The sequence below is a fragment of the Populus alba genome, chromosome 13 (genome assembly GCF_005239225.2).
Source record: "Populus alba chromosome 13, ASM523922v2, whole genome shotgun sequence".
Taxonomy (NCBI): Eukaryota; Viridiplantae; Streptophyta; class Magnoliopsida; order Malpighiales; family Salicaceae; genus Populus; species Populus alba.
In genome coordinates, this window is record NC_133296.1 from 15,605,702 (window position 1) to 15,626,097 (window position 20,396).

At 30.6% G+C, this 20,396-nt stretch overlaps 1 protein-coding gene, 1 long non-coding RNA gene and 1 other non-coding gene across 3 annotated transcripts; all 3 read right to left on the reverse strand.

Annotated features, from left to right (window-relative positions):
* Nucleotides 1-5,784: 5,784 nt before the first annotated feature.
* LOC118028180 (uncharacterized) lies at nt 5,785-7,402 on the reverse strand. The gene is made up of 2 exons (XM_035031719.2): nt 6,752-7,402; nt 5,785-6,353 (listed from the first exon to the last, which is right to left on the reverse strand). Exons 1-2 carry the CDS (start codon nt 7,262-7,264, stop codon nt 6,228-6,230), a joined length of 639 nt encoding a protein of 212 aa, XP_034887610.1. The 5' UTR covers nt 7,265-7,402; the 3' UTR covers nt 5,785-6,227.
* Nucleotides 7,403-10,479: 3,077 nt separating this feature from the next.
* On the reverse strand, nt 10,480-10,561 carry TRNAS-UGA (transfer RNA serine (anticodon UGA)). Its single transcript has one exon. It is a non-coding gene; the product is annotated as a tRNA-Ser (tRNA).
* A 6,122-nt stretch (nt 10,562-16,683) lies between these two features.
* Nucleotides 16,684-18,683, reverse strand: LOC140954395 (uncharacterized). The gene is made up of 3 exons (XR_012167605.1): nt 18,415-18,683; nt 17,417-17,497; nt 16,684-16,849 (listed from the first exon to the last, which is right to left on the reverse strand). It is a non-coding gene; the product is annotated as an uncharacterized lncRNA (long non-coding RNA).
* Between the last annotated feature and the right edge of the window lie 1,713 nt (nt 18,684-20,396).

The following is a 20,396-nucleotide window of genomic DNA, read 5'->3' on the forward strand; positions in this document are numbered from 1 at the left end:
CAGTACTACTGTAAAATTAGGATGACTGAAACAGTTGTCGTCACCATTATCCTTTCTGCTTGCTACTTCCCTCTTGGTACCAAAAAAGAAAAAAAGAAAACAAAGTTCGTGACATTTCTTTTCTTTTTGGATAGGCTTTTAATGCAGACTGTTTATGTTTGTAAGCTTAACACTCATCTTAATCTAATATGCTTTTGCACTAGCAAGCTCACCTGCATTTTTCTCTTTGTTTCCCTTGAAGCCACTTGCATTATCAGGATGTTCATGGCCCTGAAAATTCAGTTATCTTGGCACTGATTTCTTGTTTCTCCCCTGGCAGGTACACTCTGGTTTTCATGCAGTGGTTCATCCAGATTTGATTTGGGTTCGAAATGCTCCAAGTTCGAGTTTATAGATCGATGAAAGCAATTTTATTAAAAAAAATTAGAAAGTGAATTGAAACAACTGTGGTAAACCTGCCGTAGAAAATATTTAAGAAAATAACACAGTTTAACAAGCCGGACATGTTTTTTATAACTCGAGTCGCAATTGATATTTGCCCTATTTTTCCAAATATTTTCTTCAATTACATTATTAATTTTTTTAACTGGGTTACAAACCCAAAAAACTAAAGCTTAGCTTGTGTTAAGATTTAGGTTTTAATTTTAAAAGTCATTGTATTAATCCGAGATCAAGTTTAATAATAGCTATGATCCTCCAATGTACATACATATTTGGATTTTTGCTGCATTGAAAACACAATTTATTGAAACTATATATTAGCTTAGCCCATCTTTAGAGGGAATGGAACTTAACATGATAGCTACAGATAGTAGAAGTGCTTTGTCACAAGCAAGTGAAGATAGGATTAGGAAGTTGCAGTGTCGAATCTTTGCTTGCCTCTTTGTCCTTCTCTCTTCGCAGTATAAGTGTTTTAGCCGCATGTTATGTTTGCTTTAAAGCCTTCGGAAGCTAGGTGGGAATTGCCTTTCAAGATGTTTTTGTTTTAAAAATATATTAAAATAATATTTATATATATATATATTAGCAAATCAAAATAATAATAATAAAATTAAAATTTTTAAAAAGCATGATTGGACCATAATGTCTAGCACATGATTTTAATTAAGCAAGTATGAGTCTAAATCCAGCTTTGTAAGATCAAGTGCTATAATTATTAGACTTGGAGTGAAAAAGAATGGTGTGAGACCACCATACTTAGTGTTATTTGTTATTACGATGTATATGTTTTTTAAAAATAATTTTTAATTAAAATAATATATTTTTTTATATTTTTTATATCAGTATATTAAAATTATTTTAAAAAAACATAAAAACATCAATTTAATATCTTTTGAGGTGAAAATAAATTTGATAAGCACTATAAAAAACAAATCATAACGCAAAAACAAACATTTAGTAAGTTTTAATTAACGTAAAGAAACAAGAATTATTGATTTTGGCCATGCAAACCACTAATCTGAGAAAAAGCCAATGAGGAATGGATCTTAGCCACAATTGCACTTAATTATTATTATTAACATAAAGAGTGAGGGGCAAAGGACATTTTTATTTATTTATTAAGTAATTAATAAAATTGAAGGGCCAATTTGAGGAGTGATGCCAAAATGATCCTCTATCACTCAAGGTGGATGGATACATAAATTAAATTGCATTTTACTATATTATATAAAAAAAAAAAACCACAAACATTTAAATAAAAAGGAAATTATATGGTCATTATCAAAGGTCATGGGATCACGGTCAGCAGAATCCTATGATCAATAGTTAATTATAACTTTATTAAACTATTTTTTTATGTTATCGAAAATAATTAAATGGTCCCTTAACAAGCATTGACTATAGTTAATTTAACAGTATTTTGTTTTGAAAATACTTTTTTCCCCTCATCGTATCTACTTCTTTAAATAAAAATAAAATAGATGAAGAATTAATTGATTACTTTCATAAAATACAGGGACTGAAAGATCAATCAAAGCCCCCATCCCCATAACAATATCAACGCGGTTGTCAAGAAAATTCTCAGGAGGTTACCACCACCAACCACCACCACAAAACACCGACTCCACCTCAAAACACTCAATCAATCTCCACCACAAAACCCCACTTGGTTTTTCCTTTCTTTCTTTTCTCTCAAGTGATTCTTTTTTGTTGTATTTCAAGGGAAGTTTCCTTGGCAACCGTTAATCCCAATTATTATTTTTTGATATATAATTACCAAAGCAATTAAGACTCTTGATTGGTTGGCTAGAGCATGTTCTATGGTGAGAGGACTTTCCTCGGCCACAATTTCTCGCAAGACTAAATTATTTTAAAGATTTATTATGGTTTTAAATTTTAAATAAAGTTGAATGGAACACATAAAGATGTTCTTGATTGATGTGATGGCCGGCCAAAAACTTTATACTATTTAGTATTTATTACTACAACCATATGTTTATTTATTTTTATTTAAAAGGTGAAGTGAAGATGCTGCCTGCCTATCTTCTGTTTACATCAACTTGGCAGGCGAGCCATGAAGACCATATGCTCTCTGATATTTTTGAGAGAAAACAATTAATAACTCATAGATATCTTTTTTTTTTTGGATATCTCCCTAACAAATGTTGACATTTTAAAATCTGCGTGTCTAATCCTCATAGGTTACTCGCTAGCCTTGTTATTGAAATCTGGTTTAGATTGGAGTTGACCCCGATGATGTGGCAGGTTAAACCACAACTTGACTAATCCAGTAAAATCTCATAATAAAGTTATTTTAATTTTTTTTAAATAATTATAAAGATATTATTTTGATTTATCCAGCTTAATTCACTAAATTCATGATCTAAATCATGATCCAAACCAAGTTTAATAATAATATGAAAATTGATCTGGTAAGTCAATCTATGATTTGCTAGATTAATTCATAACTCGATCAAAATCTATTGTAACTCTTTTTTTAAAAAAAAATAATTTTTTATCCAAGTTAACCAATTCAATCCATAATTGAAGTTATGGTCTAAACCGGGTTTAATAGCTTAATAATTAAAATAATTTCATTAGTTTTGTTGTGTTATATTAAAATTAAAATTATTGTATTGTATTGTAAGTGTTGCGCTATATTGTGTTATAAGAATAAACATATATTGAAATGTTTAGTAATGAAATGATATATTGTGCTATGAATAAAATCACTTGACTGTTTTAAATAAAATTGCTATATTGATACTTTTTTATGATTTAATATTAGTTTTCTTTTAATTTTTTTTTAAAGCAATTTTTCATCTTGAAAAGCGTCATTCCCCAATACCTTTTAAAGTAAAAGCTAATATAACTTTAAACATATATATATATATATATATATATATATATATATATATATATATATATATATATCATCTCCCATTCTCAAAAGTTAAACAATTGATTTTTAAAATCATTACCAAATTATTATTTTTTGTACTTTTAATTGCTTTGTTTTAGAGCAATACATTAAAAAATAAAAACAAATAAAGGCTCAAACACATTCTAAGCACGTGTTTGATATTATAATAGATTTTATAGTTAAAATTTAAACTGTTTAAAAAAAACTATAAATTGTAGCTTTTTTGCAACCAATATTTCAAGAGAAGAGTTATCAATAGAATCCATACAAAATTATAATATATATTAATTAACCAAATATTTTTAAAATTATAATCCAAGTAAAAAAAACAATTCAATCATATCTCACCATACTACTAAACATATATTAAATCTCTCTAAATACATTAAAATAATATGATGGCATGTTAAAGAATCATCTCAACTCAATAGCTTAAGCTAATAGATAAGGTTTAAATATATGATTTATATTATTCTCTAACACATCTCTTCAAATAAAAAAAATTAGCTTTAAACTTGCACAAGCCTACATTATCTTGTATTTGATTGTTATCAAATAATTAAGAATGATGATATTTAAACTCGTGACCACTTAATTATTAAGGCTTCGATACCATGTTAAAGAACCATCTCAACTTAATAGCTTAAACTATTAGATAAGATAACAGGATATGATTTATATTATTCCCTAACATGATATTTTCAAAACAACATAATCTTAGTTGATGCAGATAGATAATTACCATTATCCTCCAATAAAAACAATAACAACAACAAAGGTTAACCACACAAATTAAACATCATTATTTACTCTAATAATTGATAAAGAGTTAACCATGGCCACAACTACTAGCCGAAGAGATAAGGCTTCTTCCCCCACTCTTCCTTTTTGCTGGTAACATTCAAATCTTTTTATCTTTGATTTTTCCTGATAAACTTTTATTTGTACTTAAAAAGCAAGATTCCCACGAATTTTCAGATTTCAACATCTCTTTAATCGAACTGAAGAAATCACCTCAATTTCAATACGCCTTATGATCGTGAACAAAGCAAGATGTGATAGTGATATGAATTGGACTCGCGATCAACTTCCTCCCCAGACGCGGTGCATGAAATTCAAACTGAATCGTTTTAAAAATATATTTATACAGGAAAAAAACACGTGTCAATACTTTTTTAATATAAAAAAATTAATTTTCATGTATTGTTAAATCACAAAATAATTTTAAAAAACATTAAATAGCATTACGACACTTGTCAAATCAAGTGGTTTGGTTGGCGGGGCTTTTCTCAGGATTGTAACTTGTGAGGCTTCAAGAGCAGGGCAGGACAGGCAGTCAGAGACTTTAGGTCACAGACAGAGGCGGTTGTTTGTATTTTGATCCTGTTCAGAAGGAGCTTCTATATATATATATAACATTTAAGTTAAAACAAAAAAAACATTAAGTTTAATTATTTTAATATATTTTTAAATAAAAAATATTTATTTAAAAAATAAAAACTGGGAATTAAAAGGAGAGACAAGACGCAGGCTCAGGGCTGCAGAGAGGTCCCCAGAGTGGCTTATGGTCTCCCCTAAAGTGACTCAACATTGGCCATAGATTATCTGACACCTGACATTTTTGCGTGTGATCAGTGAGCAAAACCCACCTCTCAATCAAGTGGTTGGAATTTAAAGTTTCAAAATACCTTCTGTGCACCACACTCAAAGCTGCTTCTACAGCAATTTTCTTTCCTTTTCTCAGCATAGAGGAAACGAAAAGTCGGTCTCTATGATTCCATATGCCTTCTACATATTCTTGAAAATCACTATGCTACGCTTCATCACAAAAATAATCTTCAATTTCCCATTTTCTATAATTACTTTCAATAATAAAAATAACAAGAAGGATGAAACCTATTTTTAATATTATGTGATAGAAAAGAAATAATGCATGCTTATTAGTGTATTTAAAAAATATAATTATAACTATTTTTATTTTTTATTTAAAAATATATCAAAATAATATATTTTTAGTTTTTAAAAAAGTATTTTTAACATCAACACATCAAAATAATCTAAAAACACCAACAAATATTTAAATTTTTTTAAAAAATTTCTAAAACACAAAAGCAAACATAATCTAAATAAATAAAAATAAACATGAGAATAAATATATATACTTTCAAACCAGTAAAATGACTACAAGTGCTTTGAACAATAATCTACAAGTGCCAATTGCACATCTCAAAACTATTTACCTAAACAAAATTAAAAAGACAAAAAAGAATGCTCGACCGATATAACCTAATTTCTATCTAAACAACTCCTAAATGGAGCTTAAAGATTAGTCTCAAGACAAGGCTGTGGATGCCAAAACATTTCCTACACAATAAAAAAAGACGTTGTACCATGAAGAAAATCAAAATGACTCCAACGTAGATAGTCCAATATCAATGAGACAAATAATATTAATAAATAAATAAATGTCACATCCCTGTTTTTTCCTCTAATCATGGAAGAAACCCCAAGTCCCTACCATTAACACCATTCCAAGAACTTGCGAGCCAGCACTCACTCCTAACATGATATAAGTTAATTATGCTTTGGCTTCAACATGGAGAAATCATGGAGATAATTAATTAAGATTTAACAACACAATTAAATAACCAAATGGTCAATCAAAGTCTCAAAGATCCACAGCTAAACAGCCCTAACCTCCTGTTAATATCTTTGTTAGAAAAGGTCAAACTACTAAGTACTAGTAAGGATATCCCTAATCTTCCTCAAATCGTACGGCTAATACACCTCTACAAATCAACATCAATGGCTTCGAACCCTCCACTCAATCTCTCATCAAACTCAGCAGTTCTCTCCACCCGGCTTAAGCCGTCGGGTCCAATTCCTTTCTCTTTTCTTTCAAAGATCCCCTCGTAGAAGAACTGTAACATTCGACGGTAGTGGCTGTGTTTCCGTACATCCGTAGAGAATACGAACGGTTGAGATCGTCCTGCAATAATCAAAAACCACTAAGAAAATACTAGTTCCAATTCCTACTTGGACAATGCAACAATTCTTCTGATGCGTGGATGAGCTGCTTATTTTATATATATATAAATAAAAAAATCTCAAACTCGAAACGGGTGCTCGGGGAGTAACTAGTGCTGCGAACACGGATATCAGTTGATGAGCTATTATAATTTGATCATGAAGAGATTTCAGTTTTGCGCATAATGATCTGAAAAACCCTGACGTTGAAGTAAGAATTCATTAAGAAAATGGCTCACCTTTCCGATCAAGCTAAAAACAATGCATCATAAACACTAAGAAAATAAAAAACTACCCACTAACGACAATTCAATTGGTATATCGATCAACTAATTCCTGCAAATTTGGGTAAAGGAATACCTGGAGACGTTGTCTTTTGAAGGAAAGAACATTAATAGACTCAACAAAATCTGCATCATTATCATCAGTACTGGTACAAGAGCAAGAAGAACTTGCAGATGGCGGTGGAGGTGGTGTTGTTGGTGACCATGGCACCACCTGATTATCACCATCACCACCGTCTTCATCGCCACCGTCATCATCATTAGTATCGCTATCGCTATCGCTTTCACTGTCACTATCTTCCTCTATATCATCTGAACTGCCATTCTCTTCTTGTTCTTGAATTTCCCGATTGTTATTCTCATTTGAAATCATACATCTCTCACAGACAGACACAGTGTGCCCTAGTTGAGACCCAGAGGCTTTCCAAGGAGTTAGCGATTGGCAAGACTGGCAAAGAAGAGCTCGAGCATGTCTAGCAACAAGAAAGTTGGCTCCATGGACTTTTGTATCACAGTCCCAACAAAGATTTGCTTGGTCTGATTCACAGTATGTTCTTGCTGGGTTCTTGCATAGCTCACACTTCTTCATTCTTGGGATTCTTTATTGGGTTTGATCTAGAAAATCACAAAGTTTTGAGCTTTGAGTTCTTGATTTTTGTGGATTTTTTTCTTCTCTTTCTAAGGGCAGGGAAGGAGTGGGTGAGGGAAGGTAAGAATGAAGGAGCAAGAGAAATGGAGGGGTCTTAAACTAATTTCGCTTTGGTTAGGGAAATTACCTTAGTGGGCTTTGGTTCGCTCTCCAATTTTTTCAGTCCAATTATGCCAAATTATTTTTTTATGGAAATTGGAAAGAATAATTTAAGGCCCAAGCTTATATATTGAAATATAAATTTCTATAGATTTTAATAATAATGAATTAAAAATATGTAATTTTTATAGACACAATTTTATTTTTTAAATCTAATTAATATCTGAAATAATTATGCATTCTATCATAATTTAAAATTCTCAATCAATATTATTCTAATAATAGTTTAAGCATAAATACCATATTAGATTAACTGGTATTATTGAGATATATTCTATAATTATAAAAGTGAGAACAAATAAGTGGTAGTACCATAACTTAAATTAAATAAGTTTAAAATCAGATCAATGATTGAATATTATTCTATTTTGGCCCAATTAAACTATAATCACTAATCAAGCTCAATGAATGTTTATTTTTATATTATAACATGTTTTTCTTAAATATTTTTTATTTGAAAAAATATCAAATTAATTTTTTTATATATTTTTTGTATAATTTTATTATGTTGATATAAAAAATAAAAAAAATATTTTAATATATTTTTAATTAAAAAACACTTTTAAAAACACCCTAAACCACAGTAACAAGCACACAATTAACAAAATAACTGCTATTAATATTATTATTTAGAGGGAAAAAATATTTTTGAGTTGATATGCGGTGTATAGGGGTAAAGTTGTCTATGACCAAACTCAACAAGAATGATAAAGACCTAGGGGTTTGTTTGATCAAATCTACGGACCCCAAGAATTTGTGGTGTCCGTCACTGCCAGGTGTTGGGTCAATGGGACCCACACTTAGCTTCCGTGGTCCCATACCCTTCTGCATCCCCAAGCCTTTGCTAGCAACAAGCAGATTTTCTTTTTAAAAAAAGAGGAATTTTAGATTTAGATTTTTTTCTTGGGATTCTTGTGACGTGGCGCCCACGTGGCGAGTAAAAGAGCTGAGATTCGATTTGCTTATGTGGTTGGATTTGGCTGAAGTTAATGGGACCCATCCACGTGGATCTCACCTGGTGTGGAACTGCTTTGCTCGTGGTTTAGGCCCCGAGTTTTCCTGTTTGATTTTTGCCTTCTATTTTCAGTTCTTGTTATCATCCCTTTCTTTGTCGAGGATAAGACCGAATTTCAGTTCTTGTGGGTTAGATATAGAGCAAGTTGTCGAGGATAAAAAAAAAAATGGAATTATTAGTATATTCTAATTAATAATCAAAGAACTTTTATGCTAAATATTACAATTTTATCATTAAATAACAAGAACCCTAACTACAACAGTACTCTCTCTTCTCCTCGCTAGAATCCGATCATCCAAATCAAACACATGCAGTAGCATAGTAGAGCAAACTGAAATAACAAGCAAGATCTGTATATATATGCTTCTGATCCAACCATCGCAAGTTCATTCTCAGACGCAATTAATTCAAGTAGCGTCGACCTCAGTCCATGTGTTTGGTAGTGTGATAGCGGTTACTTTTCAAATAGTTTTTCGTGTCGAAATACATATCAATGATGTTTTTTTATTTTTTAAAAATCATTTTTAATATTAGCACATCAAAACGATCCAAAAGGTACAAACCGAACTCAATTTTAATAAAAATAAAAAAAAATTAAAATTTCGACAAACACATATTCAAACTCACTACCAAACGGTTCAGCGCTTCCAGTAACTGCCAACACTGTAAGCTGATCATGCTTCCTCCTCCTTTCTCCACTATTGTCTCTCTTAGGCAGATCATCATCACCAGAAACAACCTCCTTGCATGGGAGCAAAGAGAGAAGAACCACATCAAAATGTAATCTAAAAGACCTAGCACAGATTTACTACATGGTCGACAAAGTCACTCCAAAATCACGATAAAAAGCTAAAATCATTCTAAGAAATCCCTCGAAGTTGTTGATGAATCAGGCTGGGTATTGCTCGTTGAGATGATAGCTAGCTGGTAAACCTGCAACCATTTTACTCAGCACAATATTGTGTACCAATTGAATTTTAACCTTGTAAAGATCCATTTCAAAAAGGTTAGATTTGAAGTGGAATCTTCGAGCTCAATTTCTTCCAATCAACTTTAGCAACTTATTGGGGAAATGAAAAGAAAGGGTATAACAAGTTTGGGAAGTTTCTTTGATCTCAACGAGCTTGCATGTCCATTACCCAATCTTTGATGCCCTTCTCATCATCTATAACATCATCTTCTTTCGCGTATTGGCGTGAGTGTTTGTTTTGGTGCTACAATCTTTTTCTTAATATGTTTTTTTAAATTAATTTTCTGTTTGAAGAAGAAAACATATCCAACTGACGAGAGAAATTGATGGTCCCTCATAAACCTCGTCGAAATCAGATGCCATGATAGCAAGAAAAGACTCCAAAACTAGGTTTTATTAAAGCTTACCTCTCCTCCCTCCCTGGCCAGGCTTTTGGGCACTAAAGAAATGGAGATTGGGCTGGCTAGCTTAGTTTAGCTTAGCTTAGCTTGATTTGATAGCCACCACAACAATGTTGTGGTGATGGTGCGGGCACCTGGGGGCTAGATGACAAATAGAACAAGTACTGGTCTGGTTCCCGCGTTGTACGACACGCCAGATCAAAAGTTCATTCAACACGTTTGGTAACGCGCGTTCCACATAATATTAAAATATTATTTTAATATATTTTTAAATAAATATATATTTTAAAAAACAACAAAACACCCACAAATACTCTAATCAGCATTTTGTTTTTATTCAATAAATAATATATAAAGTATAAATATTGTTAAAATCAATTTAAAATCTGATTAAAACTTAACTTTTATATATATATATATATATATATTATTTTATGTTGATAAATAAATAATATTTAGATAATGAACGCACACAATTAAATAATAAATAAATACTCAAGATAATAACTTCATGAATAAAGAGCATATATTAATATAATAAAAACTTGATTAATTTGTTTTTAACGGAAAAAGAAAGAGGTGATTAGGAGGAGATAAAGAAACGGCAAAACGTCGACAGCAGGGTTCGAACCTGCGCGGGCGAAGCCCAATAGATTTCAAGTCTATCTCCTTAACCACTCGGACATATCGACGCTCTAGAATAATAATCGCTCATCATGCTATATTAATAATATTATCTTGCTTCGTTCACCAATGTTTTTTAATCAATATTTTGTGCACGAGTTCCAATGTACAATTAATTCTGGCCTTGCAATGTATAATTTTTTTTGCCAAATGTCTGCCTCTATATTTTTTAATTTATACACACGCGCGCTGAGTTCTTATAGCCGGTTTAAAATATTATTTATTTCAAAATATATTAAAATATTTTTTATTTTTAAAAAATTATTTTTAAGATTATATTAAACTAATCTGCAAAATATAAACAAATTAATTTTAAATAAAAAATATAAAAATTGTTTTCTTGCTAAATGTTTGCCTTTGTCTTTTTCGAAATATACACGCGCACACCCGCCAGTTAAATTTCGAAAGGCAGGCAATGAAATATTGTCCCTGCAATGACGAGCACGATTACACCATTAGGAAACATGCAAGGTTAAGTCTAGAGAAGTTTATGCATGCTTGAATCATTGGATTTAAATAGAAAATAAATTTAGGCAGGGTTTGATACAGTAATAAAAAAGGTTTTTTTTTAAAGTGTTTTTTTATTTATAAATATATTAAAATAATATATTTTTAAAAAAAATTATTTTTAACATTATCACATCAAAATAATTTAAGAAAATAAAAAAATTAATTTAAAAAAAATATATATTTCAAAAGTGTTGTTTGAATGCAAAACCAATCAGTTCTGAGTGGTTTCAAATGATATATGTATCATACACATAGTTTTAAGATCTAACCCGATCCAAGGCGTTGATTCCGGGTTTTGATCGGATAATCGAGTTAGTTGGGTCAAATTTTTTTATAAAAAAATCAAAACAACATCGTTTTAATAAAAAAAAAAAACAAAATCAACAACTTTGTAGTTGGCTCTTACCGGGTCATTGGGTCAGCCCCCTAGATCACATCAGGTTTTCCTTCCTTAGTTTTTTCTTCAATTCTGCTCGATTCCAGCTCCGGGTCGGGTTTCAAAACTATAATTATATTTATTTTTAAAATATAGACATTATAGCAACCTTCGAAATGCAAGATCGGAGGCTCCACATCAAATTATGAATTGAAATCTTATAAGTAGTTGCTTTTTTGGTGTTATATATTGATAATGAACCTAGCGTTGGCTAATGCATTGATGGCCCCTTGTTTTCAAAGAAAATTATATTGGAAAGGAGAGGCATTCAAGACTTTTAACCCCACCGATCTTAGTCTGAGTAGCAAGTCAATTAGATAGAGAGAGATTACTAATATTTTTTTAATTTTAAAATACATTAAAATAATATATATTTTTATTTTATAAAAAATACTTTTGACATCAGTATATCAAAAACAATCCAAAAATATAAAAAAAAATAATTTTATGTATTTTTTTTAAATATTTTAAAAGTACGATTTCAACCGTGTTTTCAATTTAAGAACATAATATAACGCGTTTTAAAGCATAGTTGAAATTTGAAAAAATAATGTTTAATTAAAGAAATTATATGGGAAAGGAGAGACATTCAAGACTTTTAACCCCACCAATCTTAGTCTAAGTGGCAAGTCAATTAGACAGGAGAGATTACCAATATTTTTTTAATTTTTTTTATTTTTAAAATATATTAAAATAATATATATTTATATTTTTAAAAAATTACTTTTGACATCAGCACATCAAAAACAATCCAAAAATATAAAAAATTAATTTTAAGTATTTTTTTAATATTTTAAAAAACATGATTTCAACCGCGTTTTCAATTTAAGCACATAGTATTACGCGTTTTAAAGCATAGTTGGAATTTGAAAAAATAATGTATTTTTAAAGAAAATTATATGGGAAATGAGAGGCATTCAAGACTTTTAACCCCACTGATCTTAGTCTGAGTGGCAAGTCAATCAGACAGATTACCAATATTTTTTTAAAGTTTTTTTAATTTAAAAATATATTAAAATAATATATATTTTTATTTTTTAAAAATTAGTTTTGATATCAGCACATCAAAACAATTCAAAAATATAAAAAATTAATTTTAAATATTTTAAAAAACATGATTTCAACCGCGTTTTCAATTTAAGCACATAGTATAACGCGTTTTAAAGCATAGTTGGAATTTGAAAAAATAATGTTTTTTAAAGAAAATTATATCAGAAAGGAGAGTCATTCAAAACTTTTAACCCCACCGATCTTAGTCTAAGTGGCAAGTCAATTAGACAGATTACCAATATTTTTAATTTTTTTTTTAATTTACAAATATATTAAAATAATATATATTTTTATTTTTAAAAAATTATTTTTGACATAGCACATCAAAACAATAAAAAATATAAAAAATAATTTTTTTTAATATTTTAAAAAACACAATTTCAACCGCGTTTTCAATTTAATCATATAGTATAACACATTTTAAAGTATAGTTGGAATTAAAAAAAAAACATAAAAAAACAATGTATTTTTTAATCAAATCAAAAGTTTTAGCACATGGCCTTACTCTCCTTGCCGACCATAGCCGAAGAAAAGGTAAATTTATTTATCATCAACAATGACTTTTCCTTTTGATGGGATAATGTTATGGGAAACATTTTCCACCTTAAATGCTTTTTTTTTCTTTCTTTCTTTTCCTTTAATTGGATGACAAATGAGTTCTCATCACTGCTTCGTGCATTTTACATTTTTTTTTGGGTCAGAATAGAATTTACGTCACACGATTTTGTTTGCAATTAGGCTCTAATTTTGTTGTTGCGGTACAATTTTACATTTTACATATCAAAATAATCTGACTGTAAAAAAATTAATTTACAGAAAAAAATAAAGAATTTTTAATTGTTTTAAAAATATTTTTGAAACACAAAAAAAAAACGGGTTTTTAGATAATATTTGAGAACGTGGTCAAAACCGTGTTTCCTAAAAATTTTAATTTTTTTTATGTTTTTATATTGTTTTGATGTGCTGATATAAAAATTAATTTTAAAAAATTATTATTTTAATATATTTTATATCAAAAAAATATTTTAAAGCATAATCATTATTATACTACCAAATACCTTTTTAATCTCGGTGAAAGTGAAGGATGACCCGAAAACACCCATTTACTTTAGAGGCACTCAATCTCAATGACATCAACGTAGTTCAAATGTTGTTTTCTTTGAATAATCTTAATAATAACAGTGTTGATGTGCACTGTTCCCTGATAATAATGTCTAAGAAGACTGGTTGTTATTTTGGTGGATGCCAATATTGCTTGCTTGTTTAGGATCATGGTATTAATATTTTTTTTATTTAGAAATATATTAAAATAATTTTTTATATTTTTTTAAAATTATTTTTAACATTACCATATCAAAACGATTTAAAAATATAATCTTTTTAATTTTTTTTTTTAAAATTTAAACTATACAAAAACGTGTTTCCAAACACTAAAAATATGTATGAAAACATAATTTTTTCTCAAAAATTATGATTGTTTAAATGGATTGCCTTTTCTAAAGTAATCTAGCTTCAGAAATCCAATAATGCAACACATTTTACAGTCCTGTCGGCATCAACCCAGAACATGCCCGGTGACAATTTGCTTTGCAGCTGACTTGACTGATCCATACATGTTTGATGGTGAGGAGTAGACTCTGTGCTTGACATGCTGTCTACCATTTTCTTTTCTTATGCATTCTTCCTATGCTCTTCTCGCTAGAGACACCATCACAACGAACAGTTTGCTTGGTGATGATGAAGTGGAGAAACTCTTGTTTCAGCAGGCAAAAAAAGAAAAAAGAAAAGGGTTTGAACTAGGGTTTTTTACCCTGGAAGAAAATCATGTTTACAGAAGCTATGTAGGAATTGGAATTAGACCACTGTATATTTTCTATTTGATGAACCCAAAAATATACATACATACATATATGTATGTATATATATGTATATGGTAATAAATATACACGGTCGCTGGACTGATGAACCACTCGTCAACCTTTTCGCGAATTGAGAAAATTAATTTTTTAATTATCTGAAGATTTTTTATGATTTTATCACTATCAAACTTCACCGGAATCAACAGAACAGCCCTATTACTCTCAGATTATTGTAATATAATGATGAGGTTGGATATTAGAGGGGAGCTTCAGCACTGGAGTTTTGATGTGTATACAATCTGGTCTTTGCAATGGTGGGAGCGCAGAGACAAATGCAGTGTGCTTCTTGCCTGTGGGAACGATGGTAGCTGCAATTTATACAATAAGTTGGCTTGTAAATGTTTGCCGGGGTTCAAGCCTAAGTCACCGGAAAATTGGAACAGCGGAGATTTCTCTGGTGGATGCATCAGAAGCTCTGATGAACGTGGGAAGAATGACACCTTCTTGAGCTTGAAGATGACGAGGTTGGGCAACCAGGCTTGCCACTTGTGTTCGTGTCTGAAAATCAAAGCAGATGATTAAGGGGGGGCTCAATACGCGAAGGAACTGACCACCTAGCAACAGCATTTACTTGATCTGGACTGATGATCTTAAAGATCTTTAGGAAGGATATTCTTATGGTGGTCACGATCTCCTTGTTCGTGTTCCTTCTTTGCTCTTCCTCGTAATTCTTATCCTTTTATTACATAAATAATGGAAGGATGATTTTCTCGGATAGAGCATCGCAGACAAGCAGTGGACTTCGTTCATAACTGAACTAAATTTCAGTCTTCCATGTCCTGTTGAGATTTTATCTCGTCTAATCAGGGATTGTGTAGGTGTAAGATTCTATATTTGTTCCTTGAATTAGGAAAATTGATTCCTGTAATTAGTTTTCAGATTTCCTTGTATATTTAATTTCCTGTTTTTGATATAGGTTTGTATCCTATAAATTGTATCATTCCGATTCAATCAATACAATGAAAAAATACAGTTCTGAAAATAAACAGTCCTGACAAAGGTCCTATATTTTTGCAGAATCGAAGGCTAAAATTTGTGAGCCTCGTGGAAAAAATGTGATTCCTTGTCCTCTAGGTAATGGATCAAATTTTGGTGACCCCATGTACTTGAGTTTCTACTGCGATATTTCCACCGGAAAAATCAGCTTTAAGACACACATTGGCACCTATAATTTCACTACCATCAATTCCAGATACAAAATCATGTCATCCAAGAGAAAAGAGGAGAAATTCAAACGTTCAACCTCTCGTTTCCATTGAAGGTGAATTCCATGAAACCCTGGTGTGATACCGCGGCAGGAAATTTTAGTTCTGATGTTTCATCTCAAGTTATGGTTGAAATAGATACTGGTTAGGAGCCACCTCCAGAGCCAATCTGTACAGCATCTTCAGACTGCAATGATCGGACTAATTCAACTTGCAGTGTAACGGGAAATGGCACAGAGAAATGCCTCTGCAATTCAAACTTTCAACGGGATTACATAGCTCTAACTGCACTGAAGCTCAGGACTCTGCCTCATGCACCAAACTGCAGAGGTAGTGAAAACCATATGTTTCATCTAGTTTGATTTGTTATAATTTGCACCCTCCCTTTTCTTCATTGTAGTTGTCGATAGGAAATCAGGAGGATCTTCTAGAAATAAGAAACCATTGTCTTTGATTGCAGGAGTTACTATGTCTAGTGTCACAGTTCTATCAAGCATCGATCTTTACATATGCATTTTGATGAGAAAGAAGGCCAAAAGGCGAGGTAACTAGACAACTTTTCCGTGTTTAAGTTGGGATTGAAGTTCTTAAGGGATTCCTCATGTAATTAGAAGTTGTCTTCTTGAAATTCTGAAAGCCAGGAAAATGCTGAAAGAAATGCAGCTCTTCTGAATGGCACTGAGAAACGGGTCAGAAACTTGATAGACGCAGAAGAGTTGAAGGAAGAAGATAAGAAGGGAATAGATGTATCTTTCTTTGATTTAGAAAGCATACTAGCTTCTACAGATTATTTCTCAAAATAAACTACTAGACTCTTAAACCTCTTCAAGATTTTAGACTCAGGATTATTCAAAACGAGCAGTGGCTAAATGTCGTTGTCACGACCCGAATCCCGGATCCGTGACCGGCACATAGGCAAGGTTCCCCTCCAAGGTTTCGTACCTATGCGAACCCAAACTTACATACAAACTTATCCTTCAAAACTCAATCAGAGTTGTTCAACGCAGCAGTAACAACAAAACTAACTTTATAACATAATTCGATTGTCTTAATTCAAGAGTTCATATATATTCATAGTTTTGGAGCACTAACTTGACATAAAAGGAAGGTACAAATTACAACCAAAAAGCAGGTTCGGAAGATTCAACAAAAGTGACCAGCTATCAAGCTATAAGCCTGAAAAGGATAAATAATGAGAGGGTGAGTTCAACAACTCAGCGAGTAGATAACGTTCAATATACACACACACACGAGGTAATACAGCAATGAGAATATATATACAATATACACACACACACGATGATAAGATTATATGGTAAAGCTCGTCAGAAAATCAAAATGCAATGAGCATGAGGCTCCGTACTGTGGGATGATCAGTCCACACAGGTTGGTGACTCCCCCGACCAACTAGGGTTCAGATACGATGTGCACAAAGACTAACACTACCCTGTTAGCATGGATATTCTGACTGATATACCATAGGTTCATAATCGTAATCAAACAAACATATTCATATCTCAAAGCTCAACTCATTACATCAATCAAATGAGGAGCTATCAATTCAGAAATCAATTCAAAATATATGTTGGTTCATATCAAGAATTCAAATTCAATAATTGATCATGCTTTATCATAACAAGGATAATAATCAGCATATATATTATCAAGAAGCATGACTCAATTCATATTAACAAATCAAATATTTATACTATTTCTCATGCATACGGAAAATTATCCACTCACCTGACTCAAAAGCAATAACACTCAAAAGCAAACACCGAAGAAAATCCTACTGACGTCCCGCCAGTAGAATATCAGGATTATCTGAATACAAAGGAGACATATTCAAGAATGACTCGAAAGAACATATAACCTATTTAATACACTTAACTAAGTGTGTATTCCGTAATCCTATATGTTTTTGAACTAACTAGTCAATTTTCTTAAAAACCCAAAATCTAACGGTTTTCCCGAAATCTAACCCATAATAAAAACAACTAATAAAATTGGTAATAATTCACTAAATAACCCTTAATTATTCATCAAAATAATCTGAAAAAGCTAGGATTACAGCTAGGGACTAATCTGAAATTTTTCCATATTTTTAGGGCCAAATTGTAACTTTTGTCAAATGGAGGACCAAACTGAAATTTGTCATAAATCCATGAATATACTGAAATTATGACCTCAATTAATCCTCAATTCTGTCCAGGATGTATCATTATGCTTCAGGGACCATTCTGGAATTTTACCAAATTTTAGGGTCAAATTGTAATTTTTGTTAAATTGGAGGACCAAATTGAAAGTGTTAAATTATCTTATCTATACAGTAATTCTACCCATAATTTATATGTTATTCTGTTCAGAATCTCGGAATATGCTCCAGGGACCAATTTGTAATGTTTCAAAGTTCGGGGACTAAACTGTAATTTTCGGAAATTGAGGGACCAAATTGAATTTTTGTCATCTTCAACCTCCATTCCAGAATTGTAACAGAAACCCCACTGTTCTCCCCTGATTTCTCACTCAAATTTCACCATTTAACTAAAACTCTAACTCAAAATCATCAAAATCTTCATAATCAACTAAATCATCAATTAAACACAACAATCAACCTCCATCATTCAATTTAATTCATCAATTTAAACCAAAACACAAATTCTCAAAACCCTAACATTCATCAAAATCAAATTAAAGCTTACTTAAAACATATTATACACATTAAACAACCTAAATCTTACCTTTTTAACTTATTTCCTCAACTCCTTTCCTTTTTCCCTTATTTTCCCCTCTTTTCTATTCTTCTTCTTCCTTCCTTCTCTCCTGCCGATTCTCTCTCAAAATTTTCAGATCTCTCTTTTTTTTTTTTTTTCTTTTTATATATCAACTATTTATCCAATTACTACTATACCCCTCATTTAATTTATTCTTACATCTAAGCCTTTAAGGGCTTTATTGTATTTTCCATTCATAAATTTCAAAACATTACAGTCGCCAGCGTACACATTAGATTGGATTATTATCTGTCAAATCTGAGGTCTTTAGCTTCAGCGTAGTTGTTCTTGAGATTCTCTCAGTGGGAAAAGGAACACAAGATATCTCAATTCTGAAGAAGCCCCAAGTCTTATAGCTTATGCTGGCGTAAACTTGAAAAATTTCAGGCATGGAGATTACGGAGAGGAGCAAGCTATACATTTAATGGAAAAGACATTATGTGAAAGTTGCAACACCACTGAGCTTTTGAGGTGTGTAAATGGTGCACTTTTATGCGTACAAGACGATCCAGCCGACCGTACGTCCGCCCATGTCAAATTTTATTATAATGTTTAGTATGTTTTTATTTTTGTGTTTCAAAAATATTTTTAAAAAAATTTAATTTTTTTTTATTTTTTTATTAACTTTAAATTAATATATTTTTAATATTTTCAAATTATGTGCTAATATCAAAAATAATTTTTTAAAAATATAAAAAATATTATTGACATGCATTTTGGTATGATATATTATTTAAAAAACAACCATAATCACACTGCTAAAACAAGTTTTCTTGTTCGTTGTTCCTTATGATAGAAAAATGAAGTAAAGGATTATAAAAAATAGATTTTATGTGTTTTATTTTCTTAAACTTCTAATATTATAAACTTGAAATTTGAATCTTAAACCGAATCAGGTTTTAAAATTATAAATGAAAATTTATTAATCTTGAGAAATTGCTGTTACGATATAACTTTTCATCATTTTTTGTTATATTATCTAATTAATATAAATAAAATTACCATGGATTGGGTTTGCTGACACAAATCCAATTTTTTCACTCAGCTTAAAATCTTGCAAAGCTTCTCAATCTTCAAACGTCAATCGGTTCCATAGGAAGGTTTTTATTTTTTGTCACTTTAAGGTAAAACCTCATGTGTCTCCATGACATCATTCATGCGTAATCCTTCCGTTCAGCAATTCTAAACAAAACCTTTCTCAGAATTTCACTATTGTGCTTGTGTAATTCACCGATTACCTATTTTTCTTTCAATTGTTCCTTCTTTAATATTGAATTGGTTCACAATTGATCTTTGTGTTTTTTTTTTCAATGAAATTATCCCAATATTATATTTTGGATTGCAAGCTTAGTAAATTAACTAATTTTTTTTTTCATTGTTTTTTTTTTTTTTTTCTAAATTGCATTTTTGATTCCCTCTTTAACTTTGGATTAGTTTCGTAGTTTATTCAACTTGCTTGATAAGATATTACTCTAGTCTCACAACTAAATTATAGATTTGACATGCTAACTTAGATGGGCTCAAGTCGGGTGTTTTTAACTTCTTTTTTTAATTGTTTTTTTTTAAAATTTTATCTTTTAATATTTAATTTGTTAAAAGTTGAGCTTTAATTTTTTTTTTAATTTCTATGATGTTATCATGTTCTCATTTAATTTTTTATTTAGTATCAAATAAGATCATAAAAACTTTTAAAAAATACTAGGAGGATATCTTTCCGCAATATCAACAAACATTCATTTTTAAACTGAATTGGCAATTCATTTATTATTGTTGCATTTTTTATTATATATTATTAAATTAAATAAGCTTATTGAATTAAATTGAGTTAATGATATGAGAATCAATTTTTTTTTAATTCTTTAAAAATATTTACATCGTCTAAACATTTATTTTACATTGAAAAGATTTTTATCCGGCCCTCGCTATAACGGGTGCTACCGATCTAGTTA